The 16921-nt window shown below is 55.3% G+C and overlaps 1 protein-coding gene across 1 annotated transcript in view; it reads left to right on the top strand.

The window, feature by feature from the left end:
• The window catches only part of RUNX3 (runt related transcription factor 3), a 43674-nt gene extending 26955 nt beyond the window's left edge, over positions 1–16719 (top strand). The window contains exons 5-6 of the mRNA XM_021375383.1: positions 5489–5653; positions 14628–16719. Of these exons, the coding sequence (XP_021231058.1) occupies positions 5489–5653; positions 14628–15151 (689 nt within the window). The 3' untranslated portion in view covers positions 15152–16719. The remainder of the gene's footprint in view (positions 1–5488; positions 5654–14627) is intronic.

Here is a 16921-nt window from a genome sequence, read left to right on the forward strand (position 1 = left end):
GCAGCTGTGCCGCTGTTTCCGTGGAGGAGCACTGTGCAGAGGATCAGGGGAGCCGTGCAGGTAGCGTTGCTCTGGGGCTCTCACGGTGTTGCGTTGAGTGTGCTGGCAAAGCTCGACAGGAGCTGTAATTATCCAACATACCAGCCAGTCTCTGGAGATGAAGCTTGGAGCTCAGTCCTGGGATTGGGGGATATTAGCATTCAAATGTCAGGGCTCTGCTCCAGCTCTGTCCTAGGGCAAAGGGGAAACCCAAGGCTCAGCATCCTCAAACCTTGGGAAAGTTTGGATCTGATCTGTGCGGCGTTACTGGGAGCGCAGGACCGGCTGGAGAAAGCTCCTGCATCCAGTTGGCTGCTGCCTGGCCCTGCAGCATCAGGCACATCTCGTATGCATTAGCTGGAACACTGCACATTCCTTGCACGGATTTGAACCCAGCAGACAATCCTCCCTGTCCAGGGCAGAGTATCCTAATCCTAACCAGTGTCACCCAAAGGAATTTGATGCGCTTGCCCTAATGGAACAGGTTATTAGATGGGAAAAACCAGCTCTACTGGTACCACACAGGTTCCATTTGAAATTGCTAGATAGCAGGCATTAACTCACTGCCTGCTGTAAACTGGCAGAACTCCACCGATCTGCGCAGTGACAGCTAATATATGCACTTGGAAATCTGATCTCAGACTCGACTGAGGCAATACCAGCTGGATGTGCTTGAGATCTGTCTGCTTCCTCCCCAGCACCCAGCCTTGAAATCTTGGAATCGGGGTTTTTGCCTAATTCCGTGAGAACTGGATCTCAGCCCGTAACTGAACTCTGCCTTCCTGGAAACGGGAGCAGAAGCAGCGAGGGAGGTTGGTGTTTTTTGCACCTTGCTATGAAAGCTGCAGTATTTCCCACAAACGTGCTGGGTGAAGTTTTCAGCTCTTCAGGCGAGACCTTTAAAACCCTCCTGATTCACGCTGCAGCCTCAGATTTTTCAGGGGTGTTTAAGGATGGGAAGACCTGGTGAACTATTACCCCGTCTGCTGCTGAGGTTCCCACCAGCTTTACCTCCACACCAAAAACCGTTTTAATACCTTTGCAAATCCTGGAAGGCTCAGTCCTCCTGCAAGAAACCCTGGGAATGGGGAGCCCGTGCCCCTCAGGGGTCTGCATTAAAGCTGCATGGAAGTTTGGGTGCGATGCTCCTTTCAATCCGACTGTGAGGTCCCTGCATCGTTAGGAGCTGATGAAATCCTACCCCAGATTTCTGTTTAAATACCCCAATTAACGCTTTGCTTTCCTCCCATGGGGCTGAATTTGGGGCTGTGCTGGTGTCAGCAAGGCTGCGAGCACGATGGGGTTTATCGGAAGCCGCCTGCTTGCGTGGCCTCTTGTCATGGGGCAGGCAGGGAGAGAGGCAGAGGCGAAGCCAAGGGACTAACCCGCAAGTGAGAGGAGATTAGGGGCTTGCAAACCAGCTAATCAATACCAGGCTGCCTATAATGAACATCTCTCCCACTGCTGCAGCTTCAGACAGTAAAAACCTACTGTAAGTGCAACGTATCTCCGTGCTTCCTGCCAGCTGGCCGCGAGCCAGCGTATTTTCTTCAACAAAAAAAAAAAAAAAAGAAAAAAAAAAAGGGAGGGATATTTATTTTCAGCCTTTTAGAGGCAGCCAATTCATCTCGGACCACCACCAGCTAAAAAAGCTTTATAAATTAGCGGCCCTTTTTTTTTTTTTTTTTTTTTTTTTTAATTCTCTCCCTCCCCCTCCCCCTTAAATCTTATTTTTCTTCTCGTTGTTCGAGTTGGTGTAAATCCTCGGCCAGAGCATGCGGGCCGGGCGCGTCGCGACGCACTCGCCTTGCTCTCTACGCCGGAGGAAGACAGTAGCAGCAGTGTCTCATGAAAGCCAGAGGAAACCAAAGCGGAGCCTCGCCGTGACTGATTCTCTTTCCAAATGGCGTAAGCAGGCCGGCTTCAGGCGTGTGAATAATGAGTTATCTGTGCCTGACTTTGTTCGGCAGCAGAAGAGACGGTCCCTGCGAGCGTGTTCCTCTTTTCCTCCTGTGGACTCGTAGCAGTGAGCTGGTGCTGCTGCTCACCGGGGTTCTGCAGAGCTCCCCATCCTCTCCTCCCCTCCCTCGGTGGCGGTGGGACCCAGCGTGTGCTTCTTGACTGGGCATTTCCCATGGCGAGCCTTGAGCTGGAGGTGGGTGTCCAGGCTGGGCCGGGGTGACACTCACACCCTGCACTGTGGGTATGCAGAGATGAAACCACTGAGCCCTCTGCTGCGAGGGACAGGCCTGATGTTCCCATAACACAGGTGCTTCTCACGTGGCTTTGTCCCCGGAGCTCATGCTGGGCCTTGGTAGTCTAGCCGAGGCTCAGACTGGGAAAAAATTGCACCCCTCTGTAGAGGATTGGCGCGCCTCTCTGACGTACCTATTCCGAGGGCTTCGGGAAGGATGTGAAAGGTGTTTTGTGCACTGAGATGGAGTTTTATCCACTGCTGATTGCTTTCTTGCGGTCCATTCTCATGGATGGGTAGGGACTGAGCCGTGAGGCTTCATGGCTGCTCCCCTGTGCTACTCCTTGGTTGGGCTGCAGAGCTGGGCTGGTGCTTGAGCAGAGCCTGAGAAGGAAACCAGCAGGTACTGGTGGCCTTGCTGGGCCGTGCTGGTGCTGGTGGGCACACAGTGGGCTCTGCAGCTGCTGGGGCTCTGCTGGAGCTCCCGCAGCACGTCACAGCTGAGGCGTTTTGCCCCTGCCACGCTTCTGTCTCCTGGTTCTTGTCTCCTCCTCGGTGGAGTGAAGGAAATGATCTGCAAATGTGTGTGTTCATGAACACCCCCTGCCCTGGGCTGAAATGCTCCGCGCTTCCTTTGCTCCAGCTTGCTGCCAGTGCTTCGCAGCAAGACGCCCAGGGAGGGACAAGCCACTTCCCACCATCTGCTCCCCTTCCTCTGCTAGCATGGGGCTGCACTCTGCCCAGCCCTTACCTCTCCAGGACGTGGCTCCATCTGTCCCCACGCACAGAGAAACCAGGGGCTGGGCCACCCAGCGTCTGTACTGGGCCAAAACCAATTTAACAGCACTGAGAGTTGGGTATCATTCGCACCATGAAGTTCCTGGAGCCCTTTTTCTACTTTTGGTCAGCTTTGTATTTGCACCTGGGGAAGCAAGCTGCTTTGCTGAGCGCTGCGCTCACCCCCGTGGCCACAACAGGTTGCTCTCCTGGCAAGAAGAGAAGGGTCTGTTTGGTGTTTGGAATCTTTTAGTGCCGAAGCGTGCCTTTAAATCAGCTTTGAGGGCCTGAGCTTCAGCGCAGCACTGGATTTTGCTGTCTGCTTTCTAAGGAAACACCCCAAACATCCAGTGTGCACCCTGTTTCTGGCCGAAGTGTCACAGCTCTCCCAGCTGGGAGGTGTTTGATGGGACTGCTTCTTTGCTGGGCTGATGCAGATCCCGTTCTTGCACCAGGATTTGAGGTGGTCTGTCCAAAGTTACACGTCATCATGCTGAGTGTCAGCATTAAATGATTCAGGGAGCTGAAGACTCCTCTGACTGATTTCTTGGGTTGAGGTCTGACGCTGTTTGAAGTCAATTGAAAATCCGCCCACTGACTTCAGGAGGCTTTGAGTCAGTCCCCGGGTTAAGCTCGAAACCACCTTCCTTTTCTCTAAGGTATGAGCTATTGTTCGTTTGACGGCACTGGTTTCCTCTGCATGTCAGCTGTGGGCAGATGGGGAAGGGCTTTTAATGAAGCCAACCGCTGCAGAAATGAAAAAGCTCAGGTTGTTCTGATGAAAGAAACCCATTAATAGCAATTCTCTCTTGCGTGACAAAGTCTGACGTCCCCAGCTCTCGGTGACAAGCAGCAGGAAGTGCTGGGGAGACAGCTTGTACCAAGCAGGGCTGGTAGTCCGTGGGGCTGATGGCTTTTAACTCATTCGCTTCCTTTTTCTGTACGACGTAGTGCTGCCCCGACCCAGCCCCATGGATGGAGTTAGGCATGGCCAGCATGGACTGGAGAGGGCCTGGGGAAGCTGGCCAGGGTCCTAACCCCACTGCTGCTCACCTCCTACAGTGTTTGCTTTGGCTTGCATCCACATCAAGTTTTCTGCTTCCTTTTTATCAGGACAGCCTTAGGTTTGGGGTTGTTGTTTTTTTTTTTTTTGCTGGTAATGGCTGGGCCTGCACACAAACCATCCCGTTTTAAGGGGCACTGCTATTTAGCGGAGGCAGCACAGGGACCACGGTGCAGCATGGCAGGGCTGTGTGAAGCCCTCGGTTCAGCCATGCAGCTGAGTAATATTTAAAAGCATTAACAACATCACTTGATTTACACTTCAGGATTTTCTCTGTCACGTGCCAAATACTGCTGCAGGATGGGGTTTCGGCTGAGGTGGGGCAGAGAATTACATTTCCATTAAATTTCTGTGCACCTTGGTCTTCACAGTCCTTTTGGCTCCTCTGCTAAGTCCTGCCTGAGAAAACTGCCAGAGGAAAAACTTATTTAAACCTATTTTTCTTCTCATGTGTGTTCAAATAATGAGATGTAGCCCAAACAAGACGCCTCGCTGCACACCCATCTCCTCCACTTGGGTCTCCCAGGACCCTCCAATAATGCAGAGATGCCCGAGGTCTCGGGGCACATGAGGATTAGAAGAGATCTCTTATGGTGTTGCTTTGAGGTTTCCTTGGTTTACTTCACACAGCAGGGAAAATGCACTGTCAGAATACCACCGGGTTTTGCTTTCTGCTGGGGGCCCTTTCGGAGCGCATCCTGCTCTCTGCCGTCAGCACATTGGCACTGGGGCCGGAGTTGTGCGTGGGAACAACGTGGGGACATCAGAGCACGGGGCTGAGCCTCCCAGAGGCTCCACGAGCCTGGGAGCACAGCCCAAGCCTGGCAGAGGCAAGATGGGGAGATACCAGATGCCAGGTTGAAGGAGAGCAAAGTCTGGGGACCTTCTGTGACTTTGCTATAAACTGACACCGCGCTCACGCCAAGCAGATGTGGGGCCCTCCAGCTTCGTGCGCGTGTAACTGAGGCTGGAATCCAGCCCAGGGAGAGTGAAGCCGTTTGGCAATGATTAATGTAGTAAAATGCGAAAGTTATGTATCAAGTGTATTTCACGCGCCTCTTGCCTCAGGCCTATTAGCATAAATTTAATAATTATTATTGCCCCGTTCCAGCAGCTGCTACCTAAGGAGCTGGGAGCGCTTTGCAAATGCTTGTTAGCTGCTGCTTTAGGGCTGGGAGAAGAGGAATGGAACGAAGCAAAGCGGCCGAGGAGCGGCGCCATGGGCAGAGCTGGGCAGGGGCTGCAGTGGGACAAGGGGCTGTCCTGGGTGCACCGAAGAAACGCTGCGGAAAACAATTAGAACTGAGCATTTCCCTCACTGGTTCCCCAGCTGTCATAGAGCCAGGGGGCTCCTGCAGTGCTTCCCCCACCCAAGGGGTGCAGGTTGGACAGCATCCTCTCTTATCCCCTTCCAGGGCACAGACAAAAGCTAGAAGACCAAACCAAACCCTTCGCCGACCGCTACGGGGAGCTGGAGCGGCTGCGCCAGTCCATGAGGGTCACCCCCACGACACCCAGCCCCCGCGGATCCCTCAGCACCCCCAGCCACTTCGGGTCGCAGGCTCAGACTCCCATCCAAGGTAAGGCTCCGCGCTCGGGGTGGGGGTTTTGTCCCCGGGAGCCTCCTCGCACCCATCGGGTGAGCAGACGGCTGCTGAGCTGCACGCTCCAATGATTTCACCCAGCACACGGGGTCTGCGGTAAAACAGAGCAGTTCCAGGCGGGGTGCTGGGAGAGCTAAGCAACGTGCTTGGAATCCAGTCTCCCCTTTGCTAGGAAGGCACCGCGCAGACGGTGAAGCATCAGCTACAAAGGGCGTATTGCACTTTACATGCTAATCCAGATGGTTTCTTATCTTGCTGCGCTGCGTTGGTGCCAAGCCCGGTGATCCACCGCCTAGCTCCAGCCTAATTCCCCACATCTATGCACACCTGCATGGGCGCACGCGTGCGTGCACACATGTGGCCTTTGCTCTTCCCATGCGTGCAATCAGTGTCACTGAGCCCTCGGGTGCTCCGTGAGCCTGCCTGGTAGCTGCCAGGAAAGAGGTTGGGACTGCAGCCTGCCCATTCTGGGCACTGGGATTTTGTCCCCAAGGTGAGGGCATTGCATCTGAAGCTATCTGGCTGCCTTGCAGCTCCCGGCTTGCTGCAATGCTTGGCACTGCTGTAATTGTTAGGAGAGCTGTTCTCCCATCTGCCTGGTACCCGTGATTCTTTCCATGTGTTTTTAGTCTTGGTGTTGCTTTCCTTTGAGAATCAGCAGAAGTACTACCCGAGATAGAAGGGGTATTATTGAAGTGATGTGCCCTTTGAGTTTCGGTGTCAAATTGTCTCTATTGGAAGGGTTTGGACTGAAAATCTCAAAAGCCTCAATGCTGCGCTTTCAGAAGTGACGTAGATGTTTGAAAACCTCAGAGTCATTGGCCAGGGGGTGTCTCAGGCACCGAGATATGTTTGAAAGCATCACCCGAACTGTAAAAGCCACCCCCCTCCTTTCCAACCCCGAAGTGCAATGAAAGTTTCATTTATTTCTCATTGAAACGCAAATCTCTGTGCTCGGAATTTCCATTGATGGCAGCACGGTTTATGAGAAGAGCATTTTGTGTAGGGTTATCATTTGATTCTTGCTTAAAAAAAAAGAGACTGCATTTTATAGACTCATCTCCCTGGCTGTACAATAGAGATTCTTTGAGAGGGGGAGGTGGGGGAATAGTTTAAATTAGCACAGTCCCCTGTTGTGCCAGAAACCCAGAGAGCGTCGTTCGGAGCAAAGAATCAGGTGATGACACAAATGCAGAAAGAAAAATGGAACGGGCCGCAAGTCAGCGCCTGGGCCGGATTCCCAAATGTCAAGCAACAGCAGGAGTGGAGACGCACAGAATTAGCCATCCCCAATCGTTCCTGCGGAGCCCGTCCAAAGAACCCGGAATGCTGCAAAAATGCGGATCGTGCGCGCTCTGCTCTCGGCTCTGCCGTTTCCAACTTGGAGGCACCGTCTTAAAATTGCTCTTCCCAGCGTAACCGGGAGCAGAATCGACTTAGGGAGTTTAATTTCAGCCGTGTCCTTTTGACACAGGGCTCGCTATAACCAATCATCATCATCATAATTAAAAAAAAAACAAAAAAAACCCTTTTGCTCTCGCACACACAGCTTATTCACAAAGATCGTAATTTTTACCCGAGCAAGTGGAGCCTGCCCCATGCCAAGAACAACACGGGAGTTAACAGGCCTGTAATTCTCACGACTTGGCACGTTCTTAGGTAACACACACGAGAGGCTGATTAGCAAAAGCATAACGAGATACTGGTTAGGAGGGATGGATGGGGCAGGCTGGAGTTCACCAGTCCCCGCTGTTCCTCACCGGGTGTTGCCGGTCCTCCTGTCCCCATCCCCTGTCCCTTGTCCTGGAGCTGGTTGGCCTCCCGGTTCTGCTGACCCAACACACTGTGTGAGCGATCCCTAATCCGCTTGTGGCCAAACTGGTGAGCTGGAATGCTCAGAACAGCCTCAGGCACCGAGGGGCAGGCAGAGCCCAGGTTCTCAAGCAGGGCACGTGAAGGTTGTGAGGCAGAAAGGAGCTTAGGAGATGGGGTTTCTCTTTTGGATGAAGTGGGGTCCTTTGGGGATGTTTGCTCTGTCCTCCCCTGTGGCTGCAGCGGGGATCACGCCAAGGGCACTGGTGTAAATGGGAGAGGAACTGGCCCTCAGCCATTTGCAGGCTTTCGGTGGTGCAGCTCCTGGAGGTTATAAATAGCTCCTGCAAAGCGCTCGCCCTGATGCTGTGCATCTCACAGCAGCACGTCCCGGCAGGAAAGCACCCACGGGCTCCGAGGGCCGTGCCAAGAACGCAGTGCCCACTGCTCAGGGTCAGTTCATTGCAGAGGCTCCAGCCTTGCCTTGCCCCTTGCATGTGAGCACAGAACCGTTCTGTTCCCTCTCCTGACTGCAGAAGGAACAGCCGCCTGCAGCCCTGCACACGCCAGGTTTGTTGGCCACTTCCACTGCGCTGGGAGAGAAAATGAGAAACCCGAGCGCGGCACAGTGGGATGGGCAGAGCCGCTGGCCTCCACTGAGGGTTTGGCCCAATTCTCCCCTAGCGAGGTCTGGAAAATCCGAGGTTTTGAAATCCTGGCTCTCCCATCTCTGCAGCCAGGCACCACGCTGTCATTAGGGCGGCCCGAAATGGTTCCTGATTATGGGGCACGCGATGCCAGAGCCTTGCGTGCTCGCTTCACTGCGACTGTTGTCTTCGAGCTTTAAATAAAAAATTTAAAAAATATATAAATCAAAAGCGAAGCAAGACATTAAAGGAACTTGCTGCTAGCTGCCTCTCGGGCCCCTTGCTCTGGGGAAGTGGGCTGGTGACAGACACGTCCTTTGGGAGCGCCGAGACAGCCCCGCAGCCTCGCTGCCCTGCCCGTGCTCCAGCAGCTCCACGCTGAACCGCCTCATTCCCATTGCAACAGAGGAGGACCGCCCAGGCGGCCGGCTCCTGCCTTCAGCCTCGTGGTGGAAACATCTCCAATTGCTCAGAAGCAGTTGTGTGCATTGTCCTGCAGCACTAGGGAGGGGGGTGGGGGGGGCTCGAGTAATCGAGGACAATTGCAAAGTGATTTTAAATTTGATCTCCGCAGTAACAGAGTGAGCTGTTGTGATTGATGCGCTTAACATCCCCCTCGCGTCGCCGCAGCAAAACCGAGCTCCCTTGACCTCACAGCACCGTAAAGGTCTGCGGGATCCTTTTGCAGTCTGCATCCCTCTTCTCCCAGCCTTGGTGCCTGCTGGTGCTGGTGAACAGCCTGAGCTCTCATCTGGACGCTGCCCAGTTGAACCAGTTGGGTTTGTGAGCCGTTTCTCAACAACCCATTTCTCAAAGCCGGTGCAGCGTCTTTAACACAGGCTGCTCAGCAGCAGAGCACTTCACCGTATGCAGTTAAAGTAAAAACTCTCTCTCTCCCCCTTTCTGTCTTTTTAAATATACATTTTAAAGTATTAGATTACTTTTAAGCAGCTTCTTGGCATAGCCAGCGAGTGCCCCATTGTTTCCGAAATGCAACGTGGCTGCTCTGAGGTTAAGTCCTGAATTATGGGCCCAGCAAATACACTGAATTGCTGCTTCCTAATCCCTGTCCAGATCGACTGATGGTTTCTTTAAAATATCCGTTTCTTAATGGATAAAAACATTCTACCGTGGGCAGAGGCTAAATTGTTTCCAAAGGAAGCCAGGCAAGCATTAGTGGGAAGAAAACACATTGCGGGATTCGGCTTCAGCCTCGGAGGAAGGAACACGCCGAGGATGGTTTCCTGCCTCCTCTCGGGCTCCGAATGCACCCATCTTCACGTTGCTCCCCGTGGCACGGCTGCCCTGCTCTGGGTGCTGGTCAGGGAGGCTCAGGTTGGGAGCATCCCTCGTGCTGGGGGTGCAGGCAGAGCCGCTCGCGGGCGCGGTGGTCTGGCTGCAGGCGGGGTTGTAAATTCTGCTGCTTCCTTTGACGTCGTCGGGGCTTGTTTTAATGTTGTTGTTGGTTGGTTGGTTCTTTTTTTTTTTTTTTTTTTTTTTGTAATAGTCTTTGAATGCAGGTAAAGAGCAGAGCGCAGGCAGGCTGCAGGGGGGGCCCGCAGTTGCGGGCAGCGCTCCCGCTCGGCCCACCCACCCGTGCCAATTAGCACCGTTAGCTCGTTAGCTCGTGGCTCTGCCGTGCGGGACGATGCGGGGATGGCGAGGGGAGGGGGGCTGGGGGGGCAGGGAGGACAGGCAGCAGGCTTGTTTAGTCTAGCAGAGGGCAGGCTGGGAGCGGAGCGGGTTGCTCTGTAAATACATCCAGGGCATAAACAGTGGGGATGGGGAGAGCTGATGTAAGAGGTGGTGGCACAGAAGGGGGGGGGTCAGCCGGCTGGAAGCGGAGGAGAGGAGGACAGGATGGGGGCAACGAGGGGTGGGACAGGGTACAAACACCCCATGGACCTCCAAGAGAAGGCTGAGACGTGGGGCGGGGGTCAGCGCACTGGGGGGAACTGGGGGCTGCCCCCAGACAGAGCCCTGGGAGGGAGGGCAGGGGTGCACAGAAAGCAGTGCTGGGCCACGGGGTGCTGGGCTTGCAGTTAGAAAAGCGAGAAGCAAACGTGCTGGGCGACCTCGAGGTGGTGCCGGGCGATGCGGCGATAAGCGCCGAGTGTTGTCGTGTTTTGGTTCGGGTTTTTCTTCAGGCTCTGCAGAGGAAGTACTTGCACCGAGTTTGTGAGCTGCTTCTATCAGATACAGAACAATTGCTCCATGGGTGTGTAACAACGGATGCTGTTCACACCCTCATTTTTTTTTATTTTTTTTTTCTTTCTCTCAACACCTCCCCCCCCCCCCCCTCCAGGGATCCCTCCTTTCACCCCTCAATAACCCTCACGGCCGCATCCACAGGCCCCAACCCCAAAATGACCCCTCCCCAAACTTCCTATAGCCCCCTAGTGACCTCCAGGCCTCACCCCTCCCCCCCAGCTCCACAGGGAGCCCTCAGTGTCCCCCAGGGGTCCCCACNCCCCCCCCCCCCCCTCCCCCCAAAATAAAACTCGCTCTATTTTCTGCGGGGCGAGAGGAAGAGGCCGTTTTCTTTTTTAGTTGGCTCTGACTGGGAAACCAATGAACTTGTTCACACGTGTGACAGAGCCGTGGGAGCGTGCCCGCGTGCGTGGGTGGCAGGAGAGCAGCGCTGGTCTAGAGATGAGCTGGGGCCGGGGGGCTCAGTGCACCCCGTGCCCCTTCCCCTGCAGCGCTGCCTCTCCCCATCCTTACCCACTGCCCCTTGGTGCTGGGACGGAGCCCCGGGAGCAGGGGAAGGAGGCAGAGGGAGGTCAGAGACGTGCCAAAAAACCCATCCAAGCAGCGCAGGAACGATGGGAGAAAAAAAGAGCAGGAGGTGGAGACGGAGAGAGAATTTCTGTCCCCGCTCCGTCTCGCGCACGAGTGCGTATTATATACATAAGCATAAAATATCATTAGTGTTTACGCTGTCGTCAATCATCATGGCATAAGGCAGGAAAGGAGCTTGCTTTCCCTCGGGCTAGATTTTTCATGACAATTTTGCAAGGCACGTATATGCATAGAAATAAAGCGGTGATATATGGCCAGGCTGCAGATATTTATGTGCTCCCTATACACAGAAAGTTCCACGTTATCAAGTTCCCTTCAGATTTCCCTTTGTTCCCTCTGCGTCCCACACGCTACGTGGATTTGTGCCCGTTGCTTGATGTGCACCCAAGCCCCGGTTTATGGCTGACTTAGGGAACAAACCATTGCACCTTCTCCACGTCTCCAAAGCGGGGACCTGAGGATGCTCCCTGGGGCGAGATGGAGCCGCTCAGGCTCCATGCATCCCATTGCTTTGGCCCCACGAGGGCTCCCAAAGCTGCTGTGAACACCCTCCAGTCCTGACCCAGTTCGGTCCACATCTCCTCCGAGGTGAAAGCAGAGCTGCTGGGACACCTGAGCGTGGCTGTTATACGTGGAGAGGGGCTGAGGGCCTGCTTCTATCCAGCTCTGCCAGTGGGGGGGGACGTGGGGGTCCTCACAAAGCACGTATTGCAGCTGCACAATTACATAGAGGGGTGTGTCCCGGCCTCGTGGTCCCCAGGGCAGCACGGCCCTAACGAGGAGACAGTGGCATTACTAATCAGGGCTTTGACCTTTACATGGCTTTTATTTAATACACATTCCTCACTTCCCCAAACTCCCATCCAAAACATTGACATTTCCGCTGATAGATTGGGTCAGATTTTGGAGTAGTTGGGGGGGCTCCGTTCCCTCTTACAATGGTTAAATTCTTACAGCTAAATGGGCTTATTCAGTTAGTGCAGCAGCTGGTGCGATTTCGAGAAGAAAATAAACATTTCCTTCAAATATTTTGATTGGCAACTGGACAACTGAAATACTCAAGCTCGGATTGCCAGGGTCCAAAAAAGCAAATGGGGGTTGGATGGCGAGCCAGCGGGGCACAGCGTGTGCGCCCTGCGAGGCCGTGCTGGGATGGGGACAAGCCGACGTGACTTTCGTCACCGAGGGTGCCATTTCCCCCGGGGTTTGCTTAGCGCGTAGCCGGAGGACCGCGCTGGAGGGCTGCTTTGCTGCCGAGTTTAGCGGATGCGATGAGTATTGCGGCTGTTTTCCACCTGGGGTTGTCCCCAAGTCTCCCCCCCCGGGTGCCCCTCTTCGGACGAGGGGAGTGAGGGCGGCTGTGCTCAGCCCCGACGCCTCAGCCCCGACGCCTCAGCCCCGACGTGGGGAGCGGGTCGGAGCTTCTCCCCGCCCGGCGGCCGCCCGGCTCCCCCTAGCGGCCCCTCCGCCTCGGATCGCGGCCCCGTGCCCTCCGCCGGCAGCCGGACCGGCAGCCACCCCCGGGGCCGTGGGGCCGAACTGCGGGGCGATGCCGACGGAGGGCAGCGAGGATGGGAAGGGCGAACCGGCGCGGCTGCCGCTGTCTGAGCGCCCCGGGACAGCTCTCGTGGGGGGAAAAACACGGAGTGGGGCGTGGGGTAGGGGTAGGCTCAGAGCGGTGGGGAAAGCAGAGAGCTGGAGTTTTGTTCTGGGCGAGCCTTCAGCACGGAGGTGAGGATGAGAGCGTGAGCAGCCCCGTAATTGGTGCTCTCACACTCTTGTGTCTGAATTAGCAGCAGGTACCAATTGCCAAGTGTTGCAAATTCGGGCCAAGAAAACGGAGCCTTTAAAGAACCCTTTGAGCAGAAGGGAAGCGTGCCCCGAGCACTCGTGTTTTATTTCCATTTCCATTTTCTGGAGTATCATTGACGGGTGAGTGGGAGCCAACCGAGGGGCACGGTCCGATCGCTGGGGGCCATCACCAGCCCTGGGGCAGCTGCTGAGCATCACTCTGCGTTTTGGGGGATTTGGAGCTCGTTTCTCTTGCAGCAGTGCAGCTTTGGGCTGGGACAGAGCATCCTGCAGGAAGGCTGGGCTGTGACACCGGCTCGGTTCGGTCGGTTGTGAGCGTTTTTCTCAGCCAGCCCCACGCACGCTGCCCTCCATGCAGCACTCAGGAGGGATTCGTGTCGGCTTTGAGCTGCTCCTCTCTTCTCTCACACCAAACCCGCAGCCACATTCCCCACGCAGGCTCTCCCCTGCCTTTCTCCTGCTTGGAGCCTGCGTGGGAAGCGGGCACCCCCTGCTCCTCCGGGCGCTGCGGGAATCACCCGGACCAGGAGGGGTGCAGATCCAATCCCTCCCCATCTGCCCCCCCCCAGCGCGAGCTGCAGCCTCTGCTCAGCCAGAAGGAAGCAGCTCGGGTGTTTTTTTTTCCCGGGGAAACACTGCGGGGACTTCCCCTTCGTTTGGAAGAGCGTGTCTCATCCTGCAGAGCACGGGGAGGGGGTGAGCCTGCAGAAAAAGTCACTGCAGCCAAAGGCCATTCTGCTCCCAAAGCGGCGAGGCGCAGCTCTCCTGCCTTTAGCGAGGGAGAGCTGCCTCCAGGCAGCCCAGGGCCCTGAGCTCGGTGTGCCAGCCGCACGCTCTGTGCTGGAACTGCTCTTTCTGGAGGTTTTCGTTGCGTGAGTGGCGTGGAAAGGCTGAGAAAAGCGCAACGGTGGCATTTATGGCCGTGCCCTCCTGCACAGCCGGTGCCGGAGCTTGGTGTGGGCGACTGAGCTGCGGGGAGCAGGATTTCACATCTCTCCTTGGAGAGCAAAGCTCTCTGCCTCAGGATCCCCCAGCACAGAGCAGGACTGCATAAGGAAATGGTCTCAGGGCAGCAGGGGTGGGCATAGAAACCTCTGAGGTCCCAACAGGAGCTGCCGGGGTGGATTCCCCCTCCCTCTGGGCTTCCTGCTAAGGAAGGACCCGACAGCACCGGGCTGTGCCCCACCGTGCATCCATACCCCTCGAGAAAAGAGCTGGGCAGCATCTCCCACGCTGACCCAGGGCTCCCTTCCCCCTGCAGTGGAAAGCCTGAATTTCTCACTCTCTTTATCCTCTTGGATGGAGAAAAATACACAGAGCGGAGCAAGCGGGGGGGGGGGATGTTGTGGCTCCTCGCTCGGGAGTTTTCAGCCGTGTGTTTATCAGCTCCATCCCCTGATGGTATCAGCACGAACAGGCCACCCACAAGAAGGCTCAGCAGCCCGGTCTGGGCTCCAGCTTTCCCTCTCTGGCTCCGCGTGTGCGTGTGTACACAGCACTGGCTATCTCGGGAGCAGCCGTCTGGGGCTGCATCCATCTATTTACTACACAGCTGATGTAATGGCTAAACGTTTGTATTTTTTTTTTTTTCTTCTGTGTTTATGAGGAGGTTTTGTTGTTGTTGTTGTTTTGTTTTCAATCTAGCAGAGACAAATAGACCCCTGGAGGAGTCAGCTCAGTCGTGTCCCTTCTTGGATAGGAAACAACAAGTTTCAGGACAGGAAATGGGAACGACTCAAAACAAGACGGGTTTAGGATTTTTGTATTTAAGTTTCCCAGCTCTCATCCCCAGCAGATCCTAGAGATGTGTTTTCCCCCTGGCTTTAATTCCTCGGGCCGAGCGCTCTGACCGCCCGCTCTCTCCCTGCACCCCACAGGCACGTCAGAGCTGAGCCCCTTCTCGGACCCACGGCAGTTCGACCGCTCCTTCCCCACGCTGCCAGCCCTCACCGAGACCAGGTTCTCCGACCCACGGATGCATTACCCCGGCGCCATGTCAGCCGCCTTCCCCTACACCGCAACCCCCTCAGCCACGGGCATCGGGGGCATCAGCATGACCAGCATGCCCACCACCACGCGCTTCCATCACACCTACCTGCCTCCCCCCTACCCCGGCTCCACGCAGAACCAGAGCGGACCCTTCCAGGCCAACCCCTCTCCCTACCACTTGTACTACGGCACGTCGTCGAGCTCCTACCAGTTCTCCATGGTGGCGGGTGGCGAGCGCTCTCCCACCCGGATGCTCTCTTCGTGTACAAGTGCCTCGGCAGGGAACAACTTAATGAACCCCAACCTGGGCAGTCAGAATGATGGGGTGGATGCGGACGGGAGCCACAGTAACTCGCCAACCACCATGACAACTACTGGGAGGATGGATGAGTCGGTCTGGAGACCCTACTAGGATGAGCGCTGCTGGGCGCCGAGAGCTTTAACCAGACCGGCCACCGTGACGTTACTCCTTGCGCAGCAAAATGAGCCCTAGGTAAACCAAAAAAGTAAAACCTAAAGGTAAAAAAAGGTAAACCAAAGTCTCCCAAACCAAAAGCAAAGCAGGAGGAATCCTCTACGTGCAAGAGCGGGCAAACATCAAGCAAAGCTGGGCCGGGACCTACGTTACATTTCAAGATGAACGTCCACAAGGCTTGAATTTGTCGCTTGATGTGGCTCCTTTCCTATGGTTTTAATATGTGGATTGTACATAGGGGAAAAAAAAAAAGATGCGTGGATTCAGGTGTTTGTTTACTGCCGAACACTTCTCGGTCATCTCCCTTGCACCCTCATCCCCACACAAAGCATTCAGGAGTTAGGAAAAGCTCACCCTTCTGCAAAGAGCTCCAGAGCAAAGACCAGGACGTCGTCCAAGCCATCTCTCTGCCGAAGCAGAAAGACCAAACTGTCAAAAAGACACAAAAAAAGGAAAAAAAAAAAAAAAGGAAAAAAAAAAAAAAAGAAGGAAAGAAACCTTTGTCTCCAGTCATTCCCTCCCACCGGTGTCGGGCTCCTGCCCACCAAAGAGCTGCGGGGCCGCGCTCTGGTTTACAGCACAAGTTACAGCACGCGGAGGCTGCGCGTTCCTCGCGGGCCGGCCGGCATCAGCCACGCGAACAGGAGCTGTGATGGGGTTGGTATTCTTCCTTGCTTGACGACAGAGGTTGTATTCTTCATTTCTGCACGCTGTCGTCGTCGTTCAAACAGTAACGTGGCTGATCCCGCGCCCGGCGGACCCTCCCCGCTCCTGTATGTTTACATATGAGATGTTCTTTTTGTACAAGCTGCGTTTTGTTTTGTTTGCTCTTTCGCCCTGACCTCCCCGTTCAATCTTTTGCTCCTCCTGGCGAATCTCAGCGATGGTGATGATGATGATGGTGGTGGTGGTGGTGGTGGTGTGTGAAGTGAAGGCGGTGCTGGGGGCAATGCAAGACGTGTGAGGTGCACGTCCCAGCGCGTGAGCTGCCGTGGGGCTGGGAGCCTTTGGCTTCCATGGGTCTCTGGGTCTTCCTTTGATCCCCTCTGAGTGCCTACACATGGTGGCATAGCAGCAAAGCGTCCCACTTCTGCTGTGATTCTTTCCTGTGTTTTCACCCGGAGCGGGTCAACACACGATGACTTGTTTTTTATTAAGAAACGACTCACACTTGTCAGCACGTGCTACAAGCTCCAGCTGAGATTTGGAGGAAGGAGCACTTGGTGCTCGGCCCCTCTGACGGCAGGAAGGTGGTGAAGCAATGCGAGCTGTCATTCTGCATCCCCTCCTTTCCCCAAGCTGAGCCGGAGCGCTGCTGTCAGCTCGGCAGCCGAAGGACCAGAGCTTGGAGGCACTGCAGAACCAATGGGGGCTCAGCCAGAGCCCCAGAGCACCCCGTGGTTCTGTCCATGCCCACCAGCGCTGGGTTGGTGGTTGGACGCGATGACCTTGGAGGTCTCTTCCAACTTTAAAGATTCTACGACCCACACTGTGCGCGAACGTAAGAAAACGCAAACCCTGCGGCCGCCCTCCCGTCCTTCCCTGCCGAATTTACGCCGTCACGGCCACGGCACCTCTCGTCAAATCTCAGCTGGTAGCTCGTCAGCCATCAGTTCTAATTGCACTACCACGTAAAGACCGGAGCGAAGCGTCCTGGTTTAGTCGGAAAGCTGCGATGACCACTCAGCGAGTTCAACACACGACAAG

The sequence above is a fragment of the Numida meleagris genome, chromosome 22, assembly GCF_002078875.1.
Source record: "Numida meleagris isolate 19003 breed g44 Domestic line chromosome 22, NumMel1.0, whole genome shotgun sequence".
Lineage (NCBI taxonomy): Eukaryota > Metazoa > Chordata > Aves > Galliformes > Numididae > Numida > Numida meleagris.